Consider the following 21,534-nt stretch of genomic DNA (forward strand, 5'->3'; position numbering starts at 1 on the left):
GGATGGAGGGGGAGGAGTGGACTAACCAACCTCTTCAAGGTCCTACTGTGATGAGAGCTCTGAGTGCCCAGTTCCACACCCATGACTCCACTCATGGCCAATAAACAACATGCAAAGAGCCACAGAAACAGCACACCGAGTCAAGTTTCAATGACGTTAGACGTTTGCAACCTTGACTGTAACCTAAACCGTAGCTACTACTACATGAGCCTTAACTGAACCTTACCCTAATGTTAAAACATGTCTTTTCCTTAAAATATAACTATTTAAACAAGGATGTTGCTTTTTGCCCCCATAAGGCAGACAAGTCCCTACAATGAGACTGTATATAACGATTTAGATCATTAAAATAATGCAGCCTTATTGACACACAGCTGAGGGCACTGTGGTGATAAGGTTGTCTGTTTTGACCTGCCCAGACCTTCAGAAAGGTGCAGCTTCTTTTTTTTTTCATTTCAAGTATTCAAGTTGGTCTTCAATGTCTGACTTCAATAGCAAACATGGTTGAAATACTGATGTTATTTCCTCCAGTCAAAACTGGTCACGATATGATGGCAAAATATGCAAAGCAGACCGTTAAAATGTATGCAAAGCAATAAAGAAAGTAAATGCTGTTTTTTGCACTTGTTTTTTTTTCTTCTAAAGTACAACAGTGCTTTATTGTCAGCTAATTTGATAATGGTTACGAACAGACAGCCACACATTATTCACTCCACATGCATATTCTTCTTTATCAGATTTATGATTTTACAGAACTTAATGCAATCCTGTGGAAAACTAAGCTAGGAATTTAGAGGGTGAGAAGCAGCCAGGTGACGTTAATTAAATTAACTGATGATCAGAAAGAATGAACATCTTTATAAAGCAGACGTTTTGGCAGTTTGCTGGTGTGGAGCATTTAGATGCGTTTACACAATGCCACAACAGACCCTATAAGCCTCATTTAAATAAGAAAGTTATGTCTTACTCTCTTGAAAAAAAACCCCCCATCCCAGCACTGGTTAGGGGTGCACAACTGCATCTGAACAAATGATAAGACTTCTAGAACAAATCCATTTTATTAAATTAAGTATAACAAAATACTGCTGCGAGTACATGTCGTACAACAGCAGGCAGTGTTGTACTGCAGAGATTTACTAAATTTACGCAGGAAGCACAGAAGTAATTCAATTTAAATGTAAGCACAAATACAACAAAATGTGCATTAATTAAAAATAATTATTAAAAAAAATTAAAAAGGAAGAAAATCCATGTTGTGATTGTGTAATAGCATTTAACTTTCCGTGAACCACTGATGAGCTCAACAGATGAAGCAACCAAAACACTTCTGTGGTAACCTCTGGTTCCTTTCCTGAAAGTCACCCATGCCAACCCACCGGTTCAAAGTCAACACCACCCATTTTTGAAAAAAAAAAAGTACCACTGTTTATGGTGGCAGTAACCATTAGCACGGGTGCAGATTTATCCAGGTAATCCATAAAATCCATAAAAACATTCAGGATGCAGTGCAGGTATATTTAAATTCTTACTGATGTGCACAATTACTTCGTATGTATTTGAGAGTTACACAGAGAACTACATACTGCAGGTAGTATGTATGGATACATATAAATTCACTTCTTGCTTATATTGTGATACAACAGTGTCAAAATTCCAACTGCTACATAATAATAATGCTTGCAGAAGTAGCAGCGCTCATGGTTGTAGGAGTAGTGTTAACAACAGTACTGACAATATTAACTGAGGTAGTAGCAAGGAGAGGTTTACACTATTATGTGACTGCTGTATAAATATATATTCATAAAGTATATATTAAAATGTAGAATGAGTAAAAAAAAATAGGTAAAAGTAAAGTAAACATGTTGATATTTAACAAAGGTGTCAAGTCAGGTAAAAACCAGGAATCTTCCATTTAAATGGTCAGCATTTTAATGTGAAATAACAACAAGTCTGGCCTTCGACTGTTTATTGGTGCTGGATCTCTAGCAGCACAGATTTACAATTGCGTCTTTGTCCCACGACCATCTCCTGACAATAAAATTAGGCCTACTATCATGCATCTGATTGGCTTCTAGCTATTCTTAGCCATAATCATTTATAAAATTGACAAAGGGTCGTTACAACACGAGTCACTGGAAGGCAGAGACCAGAAAGACACGAGATTAACTGTTATGAAGGGAGGGACACATACACATACCTTCATACCTTTAACATAAATGCTAATAGCTACAATGACCCATGAAGCAAATGTCATAGATGTAACATTTTCTTGGCAACAGATGATAATACGCAATGTTAACTGCAGTAACCAATTAACATAAGCCAGAAGGAGCCTAAGTTTCCATGTATCTATTGGGTTATATAGCTTTGCAATCATTATATCTGGGATTCATGTTCATAAATTGGCATGCTGCAGCTTTATTAAAGGTAGAGCGATGAAGAGCTAAAGAGCATTAACACTTGTAAGTTACAAAAAAGAACAAAAAGCAAAAAAGAGGAAAATGCATGACAAAAAATAAAAATAAACAAAACAATAACAAAGAAAAACACCCATCAGCATGGGCTTTCAATCAAAGTGTTATTTTGAATTATAGTATCATCAGAGATTTTCACAAAAAGTGGATTGATAAAAAAATATTTCAGTCAGGACCGCTATAGTGTCCTGACCACATCTGTCCTCCGTAAATTACAAACCAATATAGATCGACAGCTAGATAGAGGGATCTCAGTGTCCTTACAGAAAGGATATATACAGAAAGCAGCAACACCATCCCCTAAACCTTAAGTCAGACAAAGCATGATAGGTTGAAGTGCAGTCTGCAGATGCACAGCAGCTGTGTTCAGGGAAAAAAAAGTGCCAGTAAAATAGAAAGCTATCACCTGAACCTTAAGCTGATATTAGACTGCACTGAGATCAGCTGATTGCCTGGGATTGCAGCTGGGCTCGACTAACGCTATGCTAAATTACTCAAATGAAAACTTGCTGACACTTTGGTATGAACGCGTACAAAAAGACACATACAAAGAGCCGCTTGTTCACGCATCCACCTCATCCTCATCTGTGTGTCCCTGACTCGAGGTATCGTTTATTTGTCCCCTTCTGTTACTTGCCACACATCATTTTTCTCTCGCCCTGACACACACCTCTGGATACCCCTGAATGTCAAACTGGGCAGACTGATTGATTGCATGTGCCAATGTGTATTTGCGTGCCTGAAAGACACTGTGATTACAGTTTATGTTATGTGTCCTGCTGTGCTGCAATACTCTCTCCCTCGCTGGCTCCCCTCCACTCTTTCTGTTTTCATCTCTGTCTATGTGCCTTTGTCATGGCAGCAGTGGCACATTGAGGGCACGGCGTTCTGGGTGGTCAACCTGATGGAGCTGCTGACTTGTGGTGCGGTGTGGATTAACATGGCATGGAGACTCTTAAGCCAGGGGAGGTCAATCATCACCACGACCCAACAGACCAGAGAGAACAGATGCCAATGCTGACATTGCCTTCCAATTTCCAGTTTTATGCTTAACAGCAGCTGGTTTACCACTAGTCATCTCTGTCAGTTAACTGATATAAAACACACTCGTCTCAAGTGCTCTTTAGTAGCATGAGAGTCCCTCAAGTCAGTGGGAGCCCAGCATGGAGACAAACATCAAATACGTGTAGCCAACAGTCTCACAATGAACTGGCTATAACAAAATTATTGGCCACAACAGAACCTTTTATCAGCTGTCAACAGCCAATTGCATTTTCTCATATCCCAGTTCACAACGAGCGAGCCAAGAGTTCTCTGTAAGTCTTTTACATCCCTCATATTAAAATAGATCCACCTATTATATTCAAATATCAACAGGGTTGCCCGTCTTTAACTCTTACCCTCATGAAGATGACGTCTGACAACCTGCCGAGTACCCTTAGCGACAAGTCTTGACTCTAAATACATCAATAAAGATGTGGTTTGATGACCATTAAAACAGATTATGTTTTTTCCCCCCAGTTAACTGTATAGGAAGAGATCGCCTTTATTAACTTCTGATGTACATCGAGTGATTTTGTTCTGGAAGCAGGGCTGGAGTATGATAAAAACCGCTCAGGTCACAAAAGAGATACAGGGTTACCCCTAGTAGGCGTCCAAGGGCTAAAGAGTTAATGCAAATAAATGCAATTCCATCAATACCAGAAGGAAACTGAAGGATCTTTTAACACTGTTGTTGCTTTGCTTGACCCGTCAACTCTAAAATATCTTTCGAAAATATGTATATTGTAAGGCACGCAGCCACACACACGCACATGCACGCACACGTGGTTTAAAGCATGCATGCACTGATAGATACACAAACAAAATGAAACAAGCAACTTAAAATTTCTACTCCTGCTGCACAACACTGTACAAACAAGCATGTCATGAATCCCTAATCACTTTCTGGCACCCTGTCGAGCGTGACGCACATGACATGGCATAGGGCTGCCCACACTCCCTCTTTGTGTCACACGGAGTTGACACATGAATTACACATCAGGCTCAAAATAAACATACCGTAAAGGACATGACAAGCATGGATCAGTCCAGGGTCCCACAACAGGGGGGTGGTGGGGCCTCGTGACACTCCAGTGATATTGAATAGTGTGAGACAGTGACAAGGGAGCAGGGTAGCTCCAGCAGGTCTACGGTCACATGAGAAATTGCTCGGATGTCTAGAGAAGCGTGTCTGAGGCTGGTGTTGGGGGTCACACTTTTTAGTGTTGTATTCGCAGGATGAGATGGCACTTCTATGTGTGATATTTGCAGGGGTATAAAAAGACTCTCAAATCACTAAATGGAAGAAATACAAGACAATGGTGTGCTTGAAATTTTACGGCTTTCCCTGACTGGCTCACGCAGAATTCTGACCTCAACCATTTTGAATCCCACCTTTAGGATGAACTTAAACTGTGAGCCCGGCCTGACTTCACTAATCCTCTTGTGACTGAATGAATGACTTTATTTAAGAAATAAATGATCCAAATGAGCACGGTGGTACTGGGACATTTTTAACAACTGTTGATTTCCCCTCCTTCAACTTCTTTTGAGTAAATAATGACTTCTTGCGGCTACCAGAATTCATCCTTATAGATAAGAGAACTGCAAGCGCTTTTGTTGTTGCCATGCATGCTGGGAAATTCTCTTCATGAGGGGCAACACTGATGTTGAGCTGAAGAGATATTTTTAGCTTCTTAGTTACACTCCTGCACTAAAAGAAGGCGGCTTACACTCAAAGACGCACACATGCAGGAGACTGTGCATCACATTTGTGTGTGGTAGATTTAAAACAACTTTCATCTGTGTGTTTGTGTGTGTGTGTGTTCATTTGTCTAGAAAAGGGCAGTACTCACAGGGAGGGATCGTGGACGAGATCTTTGAGGTTGACCCCACTGCGGTCCTCTGCTAGGTTTCGAAAACAGCTGTCACTCACTGGATAGGCAGCGATAGAAAGAAGAAAAAATGCGGTTAGCTCCAAGTTCTAATGTTATATTACATGCATAGTCCAGGAAAAAGATTTTTCTTTGCCATAAATGCAAGTAATTTCAAGGGAAAAGCAAAAGAAAACCTCAAGAATTTACGTTCATAAACCTTTTTATTCTTGTGTCTGCCTCCTAATGCAGTACGCAAGAAAAATTACTATTTTTTACTCCTCTAATTTTCCAAACTGTGCCTACCTGTGAATCCACAGTGGGAAACTGAACTGATTACCAGATGAAGGAAAATAGTGAAATAAACCAAAACGATTCTCCTTGTGAACAGATGAAAAACACCAGAGGAGGAAAATCCAGGAAACATCCCTCCACACGCACCTTTAAATGGATCTCTGCTGTTTTTGTTTTCATTCTTACATTTCACACCTATGCCTTGGCAAACAGAGAATCTCCAGCACACAGGTTTCGTCCTGTCAAAAACGGGGACAACAGGATGCTGATATTTGTTGCAGCCACACTTGTCAGCTGCGACTATTATAAGGCAGGTGTTTCTGTATATCAGAATCATGTCTGGTGTAACTGCTATATTGTCGCCTGAACCCTGTCTTCCAACCCAAACCATAGTGCAAATTAAAAAAACGGTCAGGGTGTGAGAAAAATACATAGTGACACCCTTCCAAACCCTTCATTGTGCAGGCTTTTGATATCGGTGAGCCTATGGAAAGCCACACCTTCACGCAAACCCCCCTTGACTGCAGAGCAGGTGTGAGCCACATGAGTCATCGCGGTGATGATAGACAGATAGAGTGATGGATAGAGTACGACGGGAGGAAGATGAATATGTGGAGAAAGAAAAATGAGTAACAAAGCAAAAGGAGACAGAAAGAGACATTTCAAGATAATGGAGAGAGGGATAAGGTGTTTTGTAATCCGATGGGTCAAACATGAGCAGACACGCACTCGCATCTGAAAATAGATCCAAAACGAGTCAATGGAGGGGGTGATGGCGGTGGATTTAAGCCAAAAAACTTGATGCACTAGTCGTAGCCAACACTGGAAATGTCATGATGTTACTCCAATGAAAGTGCCATGATCCATGAACAAGAGCGGGTGGGGGGGTGGGGGCGGAGGGATAGGGTAAGGACATGGGTGAAGCAAGAATGGTGCAAAAAATGGAATTGAGATGGCAAAGGGGAGGAATTCAAATGAAGAGAACGCAACAAAGCTGTATAAAAAAGATGGGAAAGTATGGCGTGATCTGAGTGCGGGCAATAAAAGATTGAGTTGGGGAAGAGAAAATGGGAAGATGTAGAAGATGAAAAAAAAATTGAAAGAGGGGGAAGGGCAATGGCGAAAAAAGCTGTGCCGATGGGGCAGCGCTGTGGAGGTAAACAGAGGGAGCAGGACGTTGCTCTAGGCTCTGGCAAATAAATAGGAAAGTGCTGACATTTGCACACTGAGCCTTCTCAGAAAGAGAGAAAGAAAGGCAGAAGCAAGAGAGACAGAAAGATTGTCGGAGAGGGGTGGTGGCGAAGCAAAAGAAAAAGTCTGAGGGAGGAGAGAAAAGGGGATGATAGCACATGGAATACACACCACCTTGGCTTTACAGGGGGACTGCTGCATAAGTGCAAGGATGTGTATGTGTGTATCAGGTTGAGCGTATGTATGTGTATAAGGACGAAACTTCGTTCAAGACTGCAGTATTCCTTACAAACACACTCTTGCACACGCACACACACAGAGCCCTCCTCAGTCTTTCTCTCCCAGCTACCCCTTGATCTAAAAATAGCCGTTCCACTCTCCTACAAGAGGCAGCAACCATTCTGAACCAATCAACACGGTCTGTCAAAGGCATCGGCATCCACCACCCCTTAGTGTGTATGTGCGTGCGTCCATGTGCGCGTGCATGCATTTGTGCAACAAGGGGAACTCCTGACTGAGGGTAATAAAACTGCCCCTCCCTTCTGCACCGGTTAGAAATGGTGGGAAAGTGATCCCTCCTAGAAAACAATAGCTCGGAAAACAAAAAGAAAGCAGGAGGGAGAGAAAGGGGAACAAAATGAGGAGGGGAAAGGAGTGCGGGTGAGAGAGGGACAGGGAGATCTGGCTGCAGTTGAAACAGGCTTCAAAGGAATATTAATGTGATCCTGTGCAAGAGCTGAAGACAGGGGAAGAGAAGGGGGAAGAGGGAGGGTAGATGGGGAAGAGAGAGAGAGAAGGCAAGGGGGAAAAGGGGCGTGAGAATTTATGACATCGCTATCTCCCATCCGTGTAGCTCCACCCATGCACCTTTCTCCAGGTGAATCTGCAGCTCAAGCCTTCACTGCCCGCCTGCATTCTACTCACACCTGATGCGGTGTAGTAGCCACCAGGGATTTAATCATCAGAGCAAGCACATGCAGAGTTTTACTTCCAACTCTACAAGCACGACGATGATACCTGATCAGTGAGCAGCTGAGAAAGTGCAACTCTGTTCCCGGTGACAGTAAAGACGCAATGCAGTGACCTCTGTCCCACCCCAGAGGGTGCTATACCCCATGCTGCATACTGTACATACTGCAACCTAAAGGTCAATGCTTCTACGTGACTGGACATCCAGCAGGAGACAGACGGCTAAACCCCAGACAGACTTCTATTTGACTGCTATTTTGTGGTCAGGCTCATATCTTTTGAGAAAAGTTTCAGTTCTGAGCAAATGCATTTAGTTTTTATATTGGACATCAATGATAACAAGTGCAACCGAACATTTCCCTTGAACTGTCCTCTTCTTTTCAATGTTATTTATATTGAGTCTAGGGATAAATGTTCAGTTTTTTACATTGTTTTTCTACATTTATGTCACTGTCTATTTGTCTGAGTCATATTATATTAAGAAAGGAGAACCACTAAGTAACTATTTACAAAGTTGAACCAATGTTATAGTGCATTGCTATTGCATTGTTTCAATGATTAAAAAATAAATAGTGAAAAACAAGTATTTTGAGTACTGATTTAACGTCCCTAAAAGTATTGCATTTATCCATACAGGTATCTCCGTTATCCTGATCAATTTTCTATTTAATCTCTTTTTTTCTGGGGTGTCTGTCGGTATTGACTCTTATCATCTTATATTTGCCTGTGAATGTGTGTGAGTGCACAAGCTCGGATGTCCCCAGGCTAAAGTAGTGGGAGGGGAACAGGAGGCCTGTGCTTCAGAAGCATTACGCAGGGCAGCACCACGCATGAGATCTAGATCACACCCTAACGCAAACACGGGCTCCTGCACATTCTTAAAGGGTAAACTGCTAGTGCACGGGAAAGCACAGGAGAGCACATCAAGAGTACAAAGAAAAGAGAACTGATCAGGAAGTGGAAAGAAATGTCATCATAGGACAAAAGTTTGATGCTATGTATCTTTGACCTTGGAATAATGGAGACAATGCCAATAAAACCTGTGGAAGAATGCCCGGTACAGTATAGATATCTTGCCTACACATCAATCTAGAAAACCAGAAGCAATCATTGGCTGACTGAGGTGTGTTTGGCCATCGAACATCTGGGCTGATACTTTAAAGTCCATTTAAAAAAAAAAAAAAGCAAATAAAAAGTTAAAGAATTAAATAATAGCTAGTGGTTTTGAGATGTCATTCACAAGTCTTTTTTCTTCTTTTGCTCTTCCTATTGACTGTTTGCTTTCTTGCAACTAATGTCTTCCCTACCGTGACCAGTCTTTAGTACTAAGACTACAACATGGACTACAAGAGCAAATGGAAACTTTTTAGTTTTTTAGAAAGTACATCTCATTTCCAAGAGGCTTCCCTTCTAGAGGTTACATGACAGAACTATGTTAAGGATCCTGCAAGAAACCTTGCTGACTGTTCTTGTTCTTATATTTCAGAGGGTTAGAAACTTTCAGCTGGACTAAGACTGCGGGGTCGAAATAATACACATGGCTTATTTGTTAAGGAGTGACAAAAACAATGTCATTTACAAAAAAATGCTCATTTTTGTTTATGTTAATAATAAGTTATGCCTCAGTAAAAGGTGTCTTTTCATTGCCATCTGCTGTATGTAGTGGTGATGATTATGGTAAACATCTGTGCGCACATTAATATAACTGAAAATAAAATCACATCAAAACTGCAAATCCCGATCTTCCATTTGAGCAAGTCCCACACACACACAAAACAAAACATGACTAGATTTGTCACATCAGTGAAGTTATTCCAGACAATCTAAGTTATCTCCAGTTATTGCGTTCACGAGATTTTCAGAAAACTTGACCTCTGACCTTGAGGTCACTGAGTTTCGAACTCGTCAGAGATGTGGTATCAGTTTGAACCTCCTACGCTGCCTCCTTCTCGAGTTATCGCATTCATAAAATTAGGTGTCCACTCCGCCTGCCCGCCATTTGCCATTCTTGATGATGTCACAAGATGATGCAAAAGACTTATGCATAAGCAAACATGCAAAACAACAGACAAAACATCTGAATTGTTGTTTTCAAGTTGTGAGTAGGATCTCCAAATATTGCACTGCATTAATTAGTTATAGTCTATTCTTTGATTAGTATAAACCTGAAGTGATAAGAGGCTGTAGCTCAGGTGATCGAGTGGATCACCTTCCAATCAGAAGGTCGATGGACTGATCCCTGACTGAATGTTACTAAGCACTAACAAAGCATAGATAAAAGTTAAGAAGGGGAATGAGTAGTAAAAAAGTGCTTTATGTGTTAAATAGCACTATATAAGTATCAGTCCATAACCGACTTAGAATTAGTTTATTTTGGTTTATAACTCGGACTCAGCTGCAGCCTCAAAAATAAAACTATGCTATTAGTGATGGTGAAACGGACAATGAAGTCAGCAAACAGACCAGGTTAGGTGTCTCTGTGATATAGGTAATGCTAGCATGCAACTAGGCAGGAAGCGTCTGTAAAAGAGTAAGTTGCTTGACTAGCTAGCTGTCTGTGTGCTGTCAGTCTGTTAGCCGCTAGCAGAGACTGCTGCTTCATAAACCGCTAGCCTGTTCCACTTAATCATTTCCAGGACATAAAACAGTCAACTCTCATCATCTCCCTGGGATTCCACACTAATGGGGTTTTCTCTTATAACAGGTCCTTCCACACCCATCACATAGCTTACACACACAGTGTGCCGGTGTATAGATGTGTTTAGATGCCTATTAAATGTTGCACTCTACTTTCAAGGTGTAAGAACACACCTATACACTGACACGCACAACCTTGGAGGCTCTTATATGGATCAGCAACGGGGCTTAGCTAGATTACAAATCAGTGCAGAGCAGAATGGATAAAGTTTGCTTCCAGTCCCATTGTGACACTTCCGCCATGAGTAAGACTATATACCCTGCTGCTTTGAAAGAAGGACACAGAAATCCAGCTGGCTATAAGTTGCTCATTACATCTGTACATGTGAAAAAAATCTGCAATTTCACTAGCGCTGGGATAGTAGGGTATCGTCTCATTTTCTCAGCAGCCCACTTGGCACCTCTATTGTTTTTTCTTCTTTATCTGCTAACAGCAGTGCAAGTGGCCCTCCAGCCCCGGAGAAGCTACTCTGGGGGGTCAAACACTGGATTGGGCTGACATCTACCGGTGGGAGGGACAACACCTCTGCACACCAATAAGCCTCTACCAAAGTGATATCACTACCTCTTGTCATCTATTTTACTGGCTTGTTCTCCATCAAATGGAAACACTGGGCCCCAGGCCTTGGATTAAATGGGCTTAATGATGAATAGAGGTTTGGATCCGCCTCCAGATTGTAACAGGGTGGGGTAGACATCTGACTAGGGGGCTTTCAGTACTACAACCCCTTTCTTAGCCAGGAGAGGAGAGGAGCAATGGTGCACAAATACCAGCATCTTCATTCCATGGCAGGGTAAATTTCCAAATTAATAAAAGCTTCACGGTGCTGGGTAAAATATAGTAACAGCAATAACGGCAGATAACCTAATCTAATATAAGCCCACTGTATCTTAGCAACCTTGTTAATTCTGTGAGGAGCAGTGGGGTAAGCAGCAGAAGCACAGCATCCATCATCAAAGACACACCCAGCAGCAACACACACACGCACACACACCAATTACTCAAACTCCCAAATCCACGACACCATGCAGATGCACATGCTATCTTGCCATTACCTGCTATCTCAATCACACGTGCTAAAGATCAAGGCATACACATGTGCAAGAGTACGCATATAGTCACATGCACACAGAACCTCAGGCTTACTGTAAGCAGTCAGGAGAATGGAGGGGGTGTGGAGCGGAACAATGGGATCCTAATCGTCGGGCTGCATTTCAAAGCCTCTCCCCTCTACAACACTGTTTCTAGATAAGATTTGAAAATGCTATTTATATCCATGGGGAAAGGAGCCAACCAGCAGCTTGATTTTCATTTATTTGAAGTCAGATCTAAATTGGGGTGGAGTTACATAATGCAACTAGTGCGACACTCCACCTGCTACTACTGAGCCAGCCGCTGAAGAAAACTACAGAGGGAAACAACTCAAAAAGGCACTGGGCCCACGCTAGCACTGTGGCTAATAATTAATCCATTGGCTTAATAACCACTGCTTACTATAACCAAAGGAGCCTGGCTCATCCGTGTGGGCATAGCAATGGGCCGATTTGCATCTCAAATCCAAACCTACTACAAAGTGGCCCGGCCAAAATCCGGCAGCCGTGTCGCGCCAAGGACAAAACAACACAGCACAGCATGGCCCAGTCCCCCCTACGCACCAGATGTGCAGAGAAAGAAGGACGGAGAGAGGAAGACAGTTCTGTTCTTCACAGCTGTGTCCCAGGCATGCAGGGAGGGACCATTCCCAGCCCGGCTCATGCAACTCTCCCCCTGCCTGCCTCCCTGGAGATGAGGCAGCTCCATCCCAGCCTGAGTAAAAAAAAAAAAAAAAAGGAGGAGGAGAGGTGGTAGGATGGACATGTGGAGTTGAGGGAGGGTAAATTGGAGCCCAACCCTGAGAGGATTAACAGAGCAATTCACACTGGATAAAAAAGAAGGTGAACACAGAAAAGAAGACAGATGGGAGCAGCAGTGGGAGTACTCTGAAAACAAAGAGGGAGGACAGAAAAAGGAAGAAGGAGAGGAAAGGGAGTTGTACGGTAAAATGGGAAGACGGGGAAAAGACTGGTAATGGGAGTGTGTGAGAAGAGAGATGCAGAGGAATAAATAAAACACATGGAGATGAATAGAACATATAAAGGTACAAGAAAAGAAGAAGGAAAATGGGGGAAGAGAACCCCGAGTGCTCCCAGATACGCCTGACTATCTATAGTTTCAGTCTCTCTTTAGCCTCACAATTTATTCCGTTCTTCTGCCTAAATAGGCAAAGACTGTGGGGAATATTCGTAACTTGAAAGCCAAGAGTCAGAGTCAGTATATAATTGTTCTTTGAACATGACAGAATGACATTTGATCACGAGACTCAACATCAACAGTTAAATGTTTTTTCAAATTTTTCCTTATCAAATTGTCAAAAAGGTTTGGAGGAGTCCTTAAAAAAACCCTGGCATCTGCCTGATCAAGGAAAAGAAAACTACTGCATTGGCTCCATTTTTCCTGTGCTCAGGAATTGTTTATTGATAGCTTGGGTATGAGGTAATAACTGTTGGGTGGGTTCTTTGTTTAGTGTTATATGTGTGAACAGCATGTACAGTGGTGTGAAAAATTGTTTTCCCCCTTCCTGATTTCCAAGTGTCTGGAAAGGGTTACAAAGACATTTCTAAGGCTTTGGGACTTAAATGAACCACGGTGAGAGCCATCCATCCATCCATCCATCCATCCATCCATTCGCTTCCGCTTATCCTTTTCAGGGTCGCGGGGGGCGCTGGAGCCTATCCCAGCTGTCATAGGGCGAGAGGCGGGGTACACCCTGGACAGGTCGCCAGTCTGTCGCAGGGCTAACACACAGGGACAGACAACCATTCGCACTCACATTCACTCGCACATTCACACCTAGTGGCAATTTGGATTATCCAATTAACCTATCCCCACAAGCTGCATGTCTTTGGATGGTGGGAGGAAGCCGGAGTACCCGGAGGGAACCCACGCAAACACGGGGAGAACATGCAAACTCCACACAGAAAGACCCCGGCCTGATGGTGGAATTGAACTCAGGACCTTCTTCCTGTGCGGCAACAGTGCTAACCACCGTGCTGCCCCGGTGAGAGCCATTATGCACAAATGGAGAAAATTTGGAACAGTGGCGAACCGTCCCAGGAGTGAACGGCTGACCAAAATTACCCGAAGAAGAAGACAACGACTACTCATCCAGGAGGTCACAAAAGAACCCAGAACAATATTAAAGAACCGCAGGCGTCTCATTTAAGGTCAGAGACTTTTTTAAAAAAGTGAGTAGTTATGGTCTACAAAGAACATTTACTTCGACAAGTTTTCAGGTCCATGCTTGTATGACCAAGTAGTTCACACATATTACAATTAAGGATTGCTGGTGGGTTTTTTAGTTTGGTTGTTAGTGAACGGTGAGCTCTCTATTTGTGAATTGTATCAGCTCCTTTGCAAACTCCTTAACATCTTTTTCCTCACTCCCCTAAGGCACACAATATATTCTCAAATTATTGCCTCTCAGTCTATTCTGCAGGTCTTCACATCTAGCTGTTAGGTTCATATCTAGGCGCAGCAGATATCTTATTGCTCTCTCTTTTCCCATTCTCTTCTGCGGCATATGATATTCCACCTCTGTAGTTCTTTTTCTATTTTTACATTTCAGCTTTTAGTTTCGCCATAAATGCTTCTGGCTTTGCAAGGTTGTGTTAGCATTGTTTTAGTATACTTGATTACCGGTATGTGTGTTAGCACTTGCCGTGTCATTGCCAGGTTGATTTTGTTTCATTCCTTTACTTCACGTTTAACTGTTTACTTGAGCCTCTGCCTCTAGAGGCTGGTGCCATTGTAAAAATACTTTATATAGCTGAGATTTCAGAGATTTGTTAGGATATTAAATATTCAAATGGACCAAGCTCTGCTTTTAAAGCCAGATTTACTAAACAGGGCAAAACAAGGCTTGTGAGGGCAAACCCCAAATGGGTTAGTTTTGCGGTGATCTACAAAGGTTTTGCTGTTTTATGCATATGTCATGCCCAATCTGCCAGCTGTGGGTAATTACTAACAGGACAGACTTGTTCACTGTAATCAGAAAAGCATTTAAATATAGGTCACACGTACACGTTAAAAGTAGGCCTATGTGGCAGTCTGCCTGACAGAGTCATTATAATGGAAACAAGCTTCATTAATTGACAGGTTCCAATGTAGAACTGTAAACTGCAACAATATTTTGACACAGCGTTATGCAGCATTCATGTATTAAGACAACTTACAACACTTGAAGGGATAAAATGAACCAGAAATGTTTGATTGACAAACGTTTATTTCTATACTTTGCAACTGGTGGACAGTACCAGCACAATTTATCTATGCTATCTATCAATGTTAATTAAAAGGATAAACAATCATAGATTACAGATGTTTGCCCATCTGTGATCTATCCCTCACGTGCTGTCAGTGCATGCAGCTGAATTTGTGTAGATCTACGACTAAAAACAGCCATATTCGATCATAGCTACGAAATCAGAGTGAAAACTGTTTGCACTGTCTGTGGTTCAGTTTAAGTTTACAAGTTGAATTAATATTTCACTGTTTAAGTGTAATAAAACTTTATTAAGGGAAAAATGTGTTTAGTTTATTAAACGGACCAAAAACAAAAAGCACCTTCAAACTATCAAACCATCTAAAACATCAAAATGAAAAAATAGACCGCTTTTTAAGATTTCCTGTGCCTGATATCAAACCGGGGCCTGAGTATATTCAGGATAGGGTCCAAAGACAACATCGTCCTCGCTCTGGTCTCTCTGTTTTTCAGGCATTTAGCTTTGAACCTCATGAAATTCCTGCTACAGAAGCCACAGTATTCTGAAAAGGACCAACACCAAAAATGAAAGAGTTGGAAGAATTTTGTTGTTGCTGGTGTAAGCTGACTCCCTTTGGGTGAAGGTTCGAGGTCACCTCTGAATTCACTAAACAAATTTTGAATTAGGTGGCTATATAATCTATACCTTTTTTTTTAATCCAAGAGGCTCAGTTGCAAAAACGCAACCTCCCGGCTTCGTACACACAATCTTCTCAGTGTCTTTGTAGATACTGACAGCAGTTTGTTTAACGCCATAAAAACCTTAGTAAATCTGGCTCCTACCTTTATCAATGCGTTTTTAGTAGTTTCAGTGTTAGAGGGCAAATGTCAGAGGCAAGATTTAGGAAGATTTAGGAAAATCAGCACTGGTATTACAATAAAACACAGAACTTGTTGAAATAAAATCGACTCTCATCCAGTCTTAAAAATTACCGCCTTCAAAGGCTCATCAGGCAAGTTTTCTAATAAAAAGTTACCATACTAATAAATACTAAAACTAAGGATATTTCCTCTCTCCTTTTGATTTGATTTTAGTTACTTTTTTAAAGTTCACAAAATCATTTCAGTTACTTTTACTGTTTGTGAAAAGTTTTCATTTGTATTTTAGTAAACTATAATTTTTTTCCACATCTAGTTTTACAGTGAAACCTTTGAGCGTGCACTGCAAAAGGAAACCTAGATTCTTTCCAGCAGTTTCTTTAAAGAAGCCTATGTGAAAATGACTGAGCTTCTCACTTTATTTAATACCAGAATAAACATCTTAATGAGTTTATGGTGTCAATTGCTAGCTTGAAGTCTTCTTTAATGCATTGTGATGTTCATTATGCACATTTTGGTCCCATTTAGAGAAAAACAGGTGATTAAAAAGGAAAGTATGCATTAGAGTGTGGCAACATTGTCATTTACAATGTTCCCTGCTTCTTATCCATATTCATACTTTGCTTGTGTGCATTCATCTCCAAATGCCCAACTCAACACTTCAATGCTTGATACAAAACCCGTCCAAAACAGCGTCCACGTTAATGCAGTTTATGGTTACTCTACAACACTACCTACAAACAATATCCAATGACAAAAGTACCAGCAGTCAAAGCAGGTGGTGTGAGGCAGTGAATTGTAAACTACCCACCATCAGAGTTGCCACAGTCATCCAAATGTTAGTCCCACCACAGGTGAGCTCCTTGCAGTCACTCTGCATCACACTTACCTGAACTTCTCTTTATGATCCAAATATTACTAAAAACCTGCAGCCACCTGCAGCTCTCCACAAAGGCCTCAGGTACTAATGTTTTATTAACATAGCCATAAATATTGAAAAGACACTTACTAATGAAGCTGCGTAGAAAAGTTCCAGAGACAATTTACAGCAGCAAGGAGTACGGGGGCCTTGATTATGTCACCCTTCTTTCTCTTTTGTTGTCCTTCATCTTATTTCCCACACCATGGCTGGAATGCCCCTGCAGCTCACCCTCCACCCACACACACACACACACACACACACACACACACACACACACACACACACACACACACACACACACACACACACTTACCCCTCAGCAGCCTCCATCTTCTTCCCCAATCTATGTTTTTCTTGTTCAATGAAATCAATGGATTGGAGGGGCTTGACAATCTGCCACACCCCTTGCAAATATTAATCATAAACCACAGGCTCTGAGTATAATGAGGCTTGTTTCTAATGACAACAGGCGTGATGAATGTGTCTGTGGCTCGGCGTTGCATTACAATATAGCCAGTCAGGAGTGCGTGCGCGTGTGTGCATGTAGTAAGAAGGTTGGGCGAGAGTGTGGCTGTTGGGGGATGAGGTATCACAGCTTTTCCCCCATGTAGCATGACATTTCGATGGCAGAGGGCCCACGGCAAGCCAGCTCTCTGTGGCATTTCCAACAGCTGTTTATGCACACATACACACAAGCTAAATGTTCACTGGGCATTTTATAAACACGAGTGCTAGTATGTAGAATGCACGAGAGCAAGCATTCACACATTCATTTTACTATAGGCCTATTTTACTATAGCCCTATTACTATTACTACTATTACTATTACTATATGCCATTTGAAGTATAGGTGAGGGCAAAAAAGAAATCAGTAATTTTCACATTGGATGTACACAAGTCACAGGGGTTCAAGCAGGGAAACACACTATCTATAGTAGCTGACAAGAAATTAAAAAATAAAGTATGTATACAGTGAATTCTATTTTGCCACCAACGCTATTTCACAATGTGGGTAATTTGGGTTTTTGTCTACCTAGTATGACACACGCCCACATCCACTAAATGTAATTTTCTCAGTCTCTCACTGCAGAAGAATGTTTTTGAGGTTCTGATTCCAAATTTTTTTAACTTCCTCCTGAAAAATGATTAGATTTAGTTTTTAATGTTCGCAAGTAAGAAAGGCTGGCTCCAATTTTTATTTTATTTTTTTTACAATTTCCAGCTTAACAGCATTAAAAAGCTTACAGCTTGGTACACACATGGTTTTGTTTTCTATGGATGAGTTTTCCCTTCATGTCATCTACACCGTGGGTGATTTTTTGTTTTTCATAACGCATCCATTTGGATACTGTAAAGCGGACATAGCTTGCGCCATTGCTCCAAAAGCTGCCAAACAGAACAAATAATATGACTTGCTGTGCAATACAGGCTGTCGAAAAAAAGGCTGCGCTACAGACTTGGTGAATGACACTATTAGTTCTTTATTAGTTTGTTAGTTACTACACTAACAGGCAGATGTGTGTGTTGGTGTGCATCACTCATACACTGGAAGGTGTTTACTAACCAAGCTTACTTACACAACCAGGCAGCATTGCATCCTCTGCAGAGATGGGCAGCAATGCGTTACAAGTATTACAGTAACGCATTACAAGTAACGTGTTACTGTAATCCGATTACTTTTTCAAGTAATGAGAAAAAAGGGATTACTATTGCAAAAAAGGTAATTAGATTACTGTTACTTTCCCGTAAGCACGCTGCATTACTGCGTTACTAAAACCGTGATTCTTTGCGAGCAGTGTTGGGACTAACGCGTTATTAAGTAACGCGTTACAGTAACTACGTTATTATTGTGGTAACGAGCACGGTAACTAGTTATTATGCCAAAATCAGGAACGCGTTACTCGTTACTGGGATTTTAGATAGGGTCGTTACTCGTTACTTCGTGTGGTGGCTATCGCGGAGCTTCCACAGATTCAGTAACATTAGCAAGTGGTGGAGGCCAGCAGGTGGATGAAGGAAAAGGGACGCAGAAGGAAAAGAGACCCGAGGCGGCCGCCGGTCCAAGTGTGAACTGAACTTCAGGTAAGAAGTTATGACCTGCAGTCTCTCTGGGTCAGATATGAACCAAGTTTAGGTGGAGTTTATTTTTGTTATTCTGACTTTTTCTGTACTGCGTGCTAGCTAGCATGACGGAGTTTCTATACAGCTGGGTGGGTGCTATGAAGTTAATGATGTTGAACTTTATTTTGTTCATAAGTTATTAGAGTTGCCAACCGTCCCGTCTGGTATTCAGAGGAAATATTACGCGTTTCTTATTGAGGTGAAAAGGAACAGTTTGTGCCGTAATTCAGCTACAATGAAAAAGGCACAAAGCTGGAGTTATTCTGTGTCTTTGCTGCACAGCTGCCTCTTCTTCTCTCATTCTCCCCCCTCCCTCTCCCGTTTCTACTTCAATCATGAAAACTGATCAATGATCAGCTGATCGGCTTTTCTCTCTTGTTTGTTTATCGCTCACTTTGCGCCAGAAAGAGGAAACCAGCGGAGGTCGCGTTAAACAACAGCAGCACGTTTAAGCTTGATCAGCTGTTGTTAGAATTTATTTAATATTAATTTCTAGTATCAGCTGATGTTTGCTGGAGCCACAGCTGCAAAAAAGCTGCTGGTCATGATATGGTTTGGTTATCTGGTGAGAGGGAAACATGAAGATGAAACCAGGAGATGTCCTTACTGAATCATAAGAGCTGTGATGGAGAAACAGGTTTACCTTTTAGGTGACATGAATGAGTTGAAGGGAAGTTATGAACTGTTTCTGAGCGACAAATAACACCAGGATCCCTTTCTATGTAGCTGACAGCTGGTAACTGTGCAGGGGCGGATCTAGCAAAGTGTTGCCAGGGGGGCCAGGTAGGGCATTAACAGGGAAAGGGGGGCACAAAGAAATACTTTTCTGTCTTATTCTCATTTAAAATGTCTAGCTTTTAAAAAATAATTATCTGAATCTTACAACAAACGATTGATAGATTGATACATATATACCATCAGAACAGTGTACATCACTGTCACAACAGTGTTTATTTTCATTCAAAGGCTTTATGATTTTTCCTATAATGGTGGGCCGGTCTCTAGTCAAAATGCCCGGGCCAATTTTCTGTCCCAGTCCAGCCCTGTATGCAGCTCATCTGCAGTCTGGTGTTGCCTACATCTTCCTATTCAGAAGGCAGAATTTCCGAGTTCTGAGTACAATCGAAAGCACCACGACTGCAGTTTTTGTGTTGGATGTAAAAAGCGAGGATAGAATGGCTAGGATAGAATCAGGCGTGGGCTTTCTCTCGTGGAAATGTGCACATTATTTTTTCCTTTCTATTGGTAGGTGGCACAGTGCACTGTGGCAAGTAAGCAAGCTAGAAGACTGGCAAAGTTATGGAAGAAACACATTAACAAGAGAATTCTGAGTAAAACCAAAGTTACTTTCCCTAGTAACTAGTTACTTTGAAAGTAACGAGTAACTTGAAGTAACTGAGTTACTTTTGAGAGAAGTAACTAGTAATGTAACTAAGTTACTATTTTAAAGTAACTTACCCAACACTGTTTGCGAGTGACTCATGACAGTGACGTAAGCGAGTGCCACGTTCGTTGCAACAGCTGCGTGCAGATCAACAATGGATAATATAACGAGTGCGGCAGAGAGTATGACCGTGCAGCGTTTAAAGCGTGGAAGTACTGACCTTACTTTGAGTTTGTTTCCGTAAAAAGTGACAAAAACATTAGCGTCCGCTGTTCACTGCGTGGGAAGAAAACTTCTTTTTACAGCGAAAAAACCCCTAAACTTCCGAGCAGAGCAAGCACCGACAGTACGCCGCCACGGGAATGTCAAACTCCCAGATCCTTCCACTGACCACTACGACACACCTGCACCAGGGCAAACCTCCGCCTATGCCACTCCTGCTATACAGGTGAAAATAGAGCAACAGGACCGCTGAGTCTTTGATTTTATTTATTTTCTGCTGTGGTTTACGTGCATTTATTTGAAAGAGTGAGTGTAAACACAAAAAACTATTTTATTTTATGTGCTGGAATGTGCAGAAAATAGGTTTAAATGTTAAACAAATTTCTTCCAGTCAGAGAATGTTGCATATAATTTAATGTTTGCTTCATGCGTAAAGTTAAAAGATTAAAACTAATAAAACTAGTTTCAAAAAGAGGCTTTTTCTTTTGATTAAATTTTATATGATGGATTATGCAGAAAAAATAGAATTGGGCTGAAAGATCTATTGCTTTATTACGGTTGTTATATTCATCTTTTATATACAGTTTACAGATGTAGCTTAATTTATAAATAAGCTCAGTGCTGAAAAACTCTTACCTTTTTATTTCCTAATAATCCGTAATACCACTTTGTGGCTACCACTTGGGATAGCAATAAACAGCATGACCTGTTGACTAAATTTATTTGACAGTTCCTACTTTGCCCAAGTACTGGAGACCCCAAAATTAATACTGATGTGATATGCATAACAGTTTAATTTAAGAGACTTCGCCTGCATTTGATGTGCAGGAGCATATCTAAAGGAATAGTCACATCTCAGATGGGAGGCTATTGTGAAAATAACATTTATTATCCAGATTTTGCTCAGAATTAACAAAATTATGTGCCGATTTCAAATTTAAACTGGCTATCAGCACAAAAGTCCTTGTGTGCTACCAAAAAATTTTAAATATAGGAAAATTAGATCAAAAAGTATTTTTCTGTTGTGTGTGTGTGTGCAATTTCTGTGAACCAACTCGCTGGCTGATTTACGGAATTCAGAAAACAACATATTTAAAAGATAATGGATATTGTCATTTTGAGGATTACAAAATGCAAACAAATACCGAGCTGTGTGTGTTATATC

General features: G+C 41.2%; 1 protein-coding gene across 7 annotated transcripts in view; it reads right to left on the reverse strand.

Moving 5' to 3' along the window:
• The window catches only part of gphnb (gephyrin b), a 109,002-nt gene that overhangs the window by 68,897 nt on the left and 18,571 nt on the right, over nt 1–21,534 (reverse strand). For 6 of the 7 annotated variants that reach the window (XM_026193929.1, XM_026193928.1, XM_026193924.1 and 3 more), the window contains exon 2: nt 5,372–5,450. In XM_026193929.1, coding sequence (XP_026049714.1) covers nt 5,372–5,450 — 79 coding nt within the window. Of the gene's footprint in view, nt 1–5,371; nt 5,451–11,687; nt 11,806–21,534 lie in introns of those variants that run through there. The other variant, XM_026193927.1, reaches the window with a different exon arrangement.

This window comes from Astatotilapia calliptera, chromosome 15, assembly GCF_900246225.1.
Source record: "Astatotilapia calliptera chromosome 15, fAstCal1.2, whole genome shotgun sequence".
In the NCBI taxonomy this organism is placed as follows: Eukaryota; Metazoa; Chordata; class Actinopteri; order Cichliformes; family Cichlidae; genus Astatotilapia; species Astatotilapia calliptera.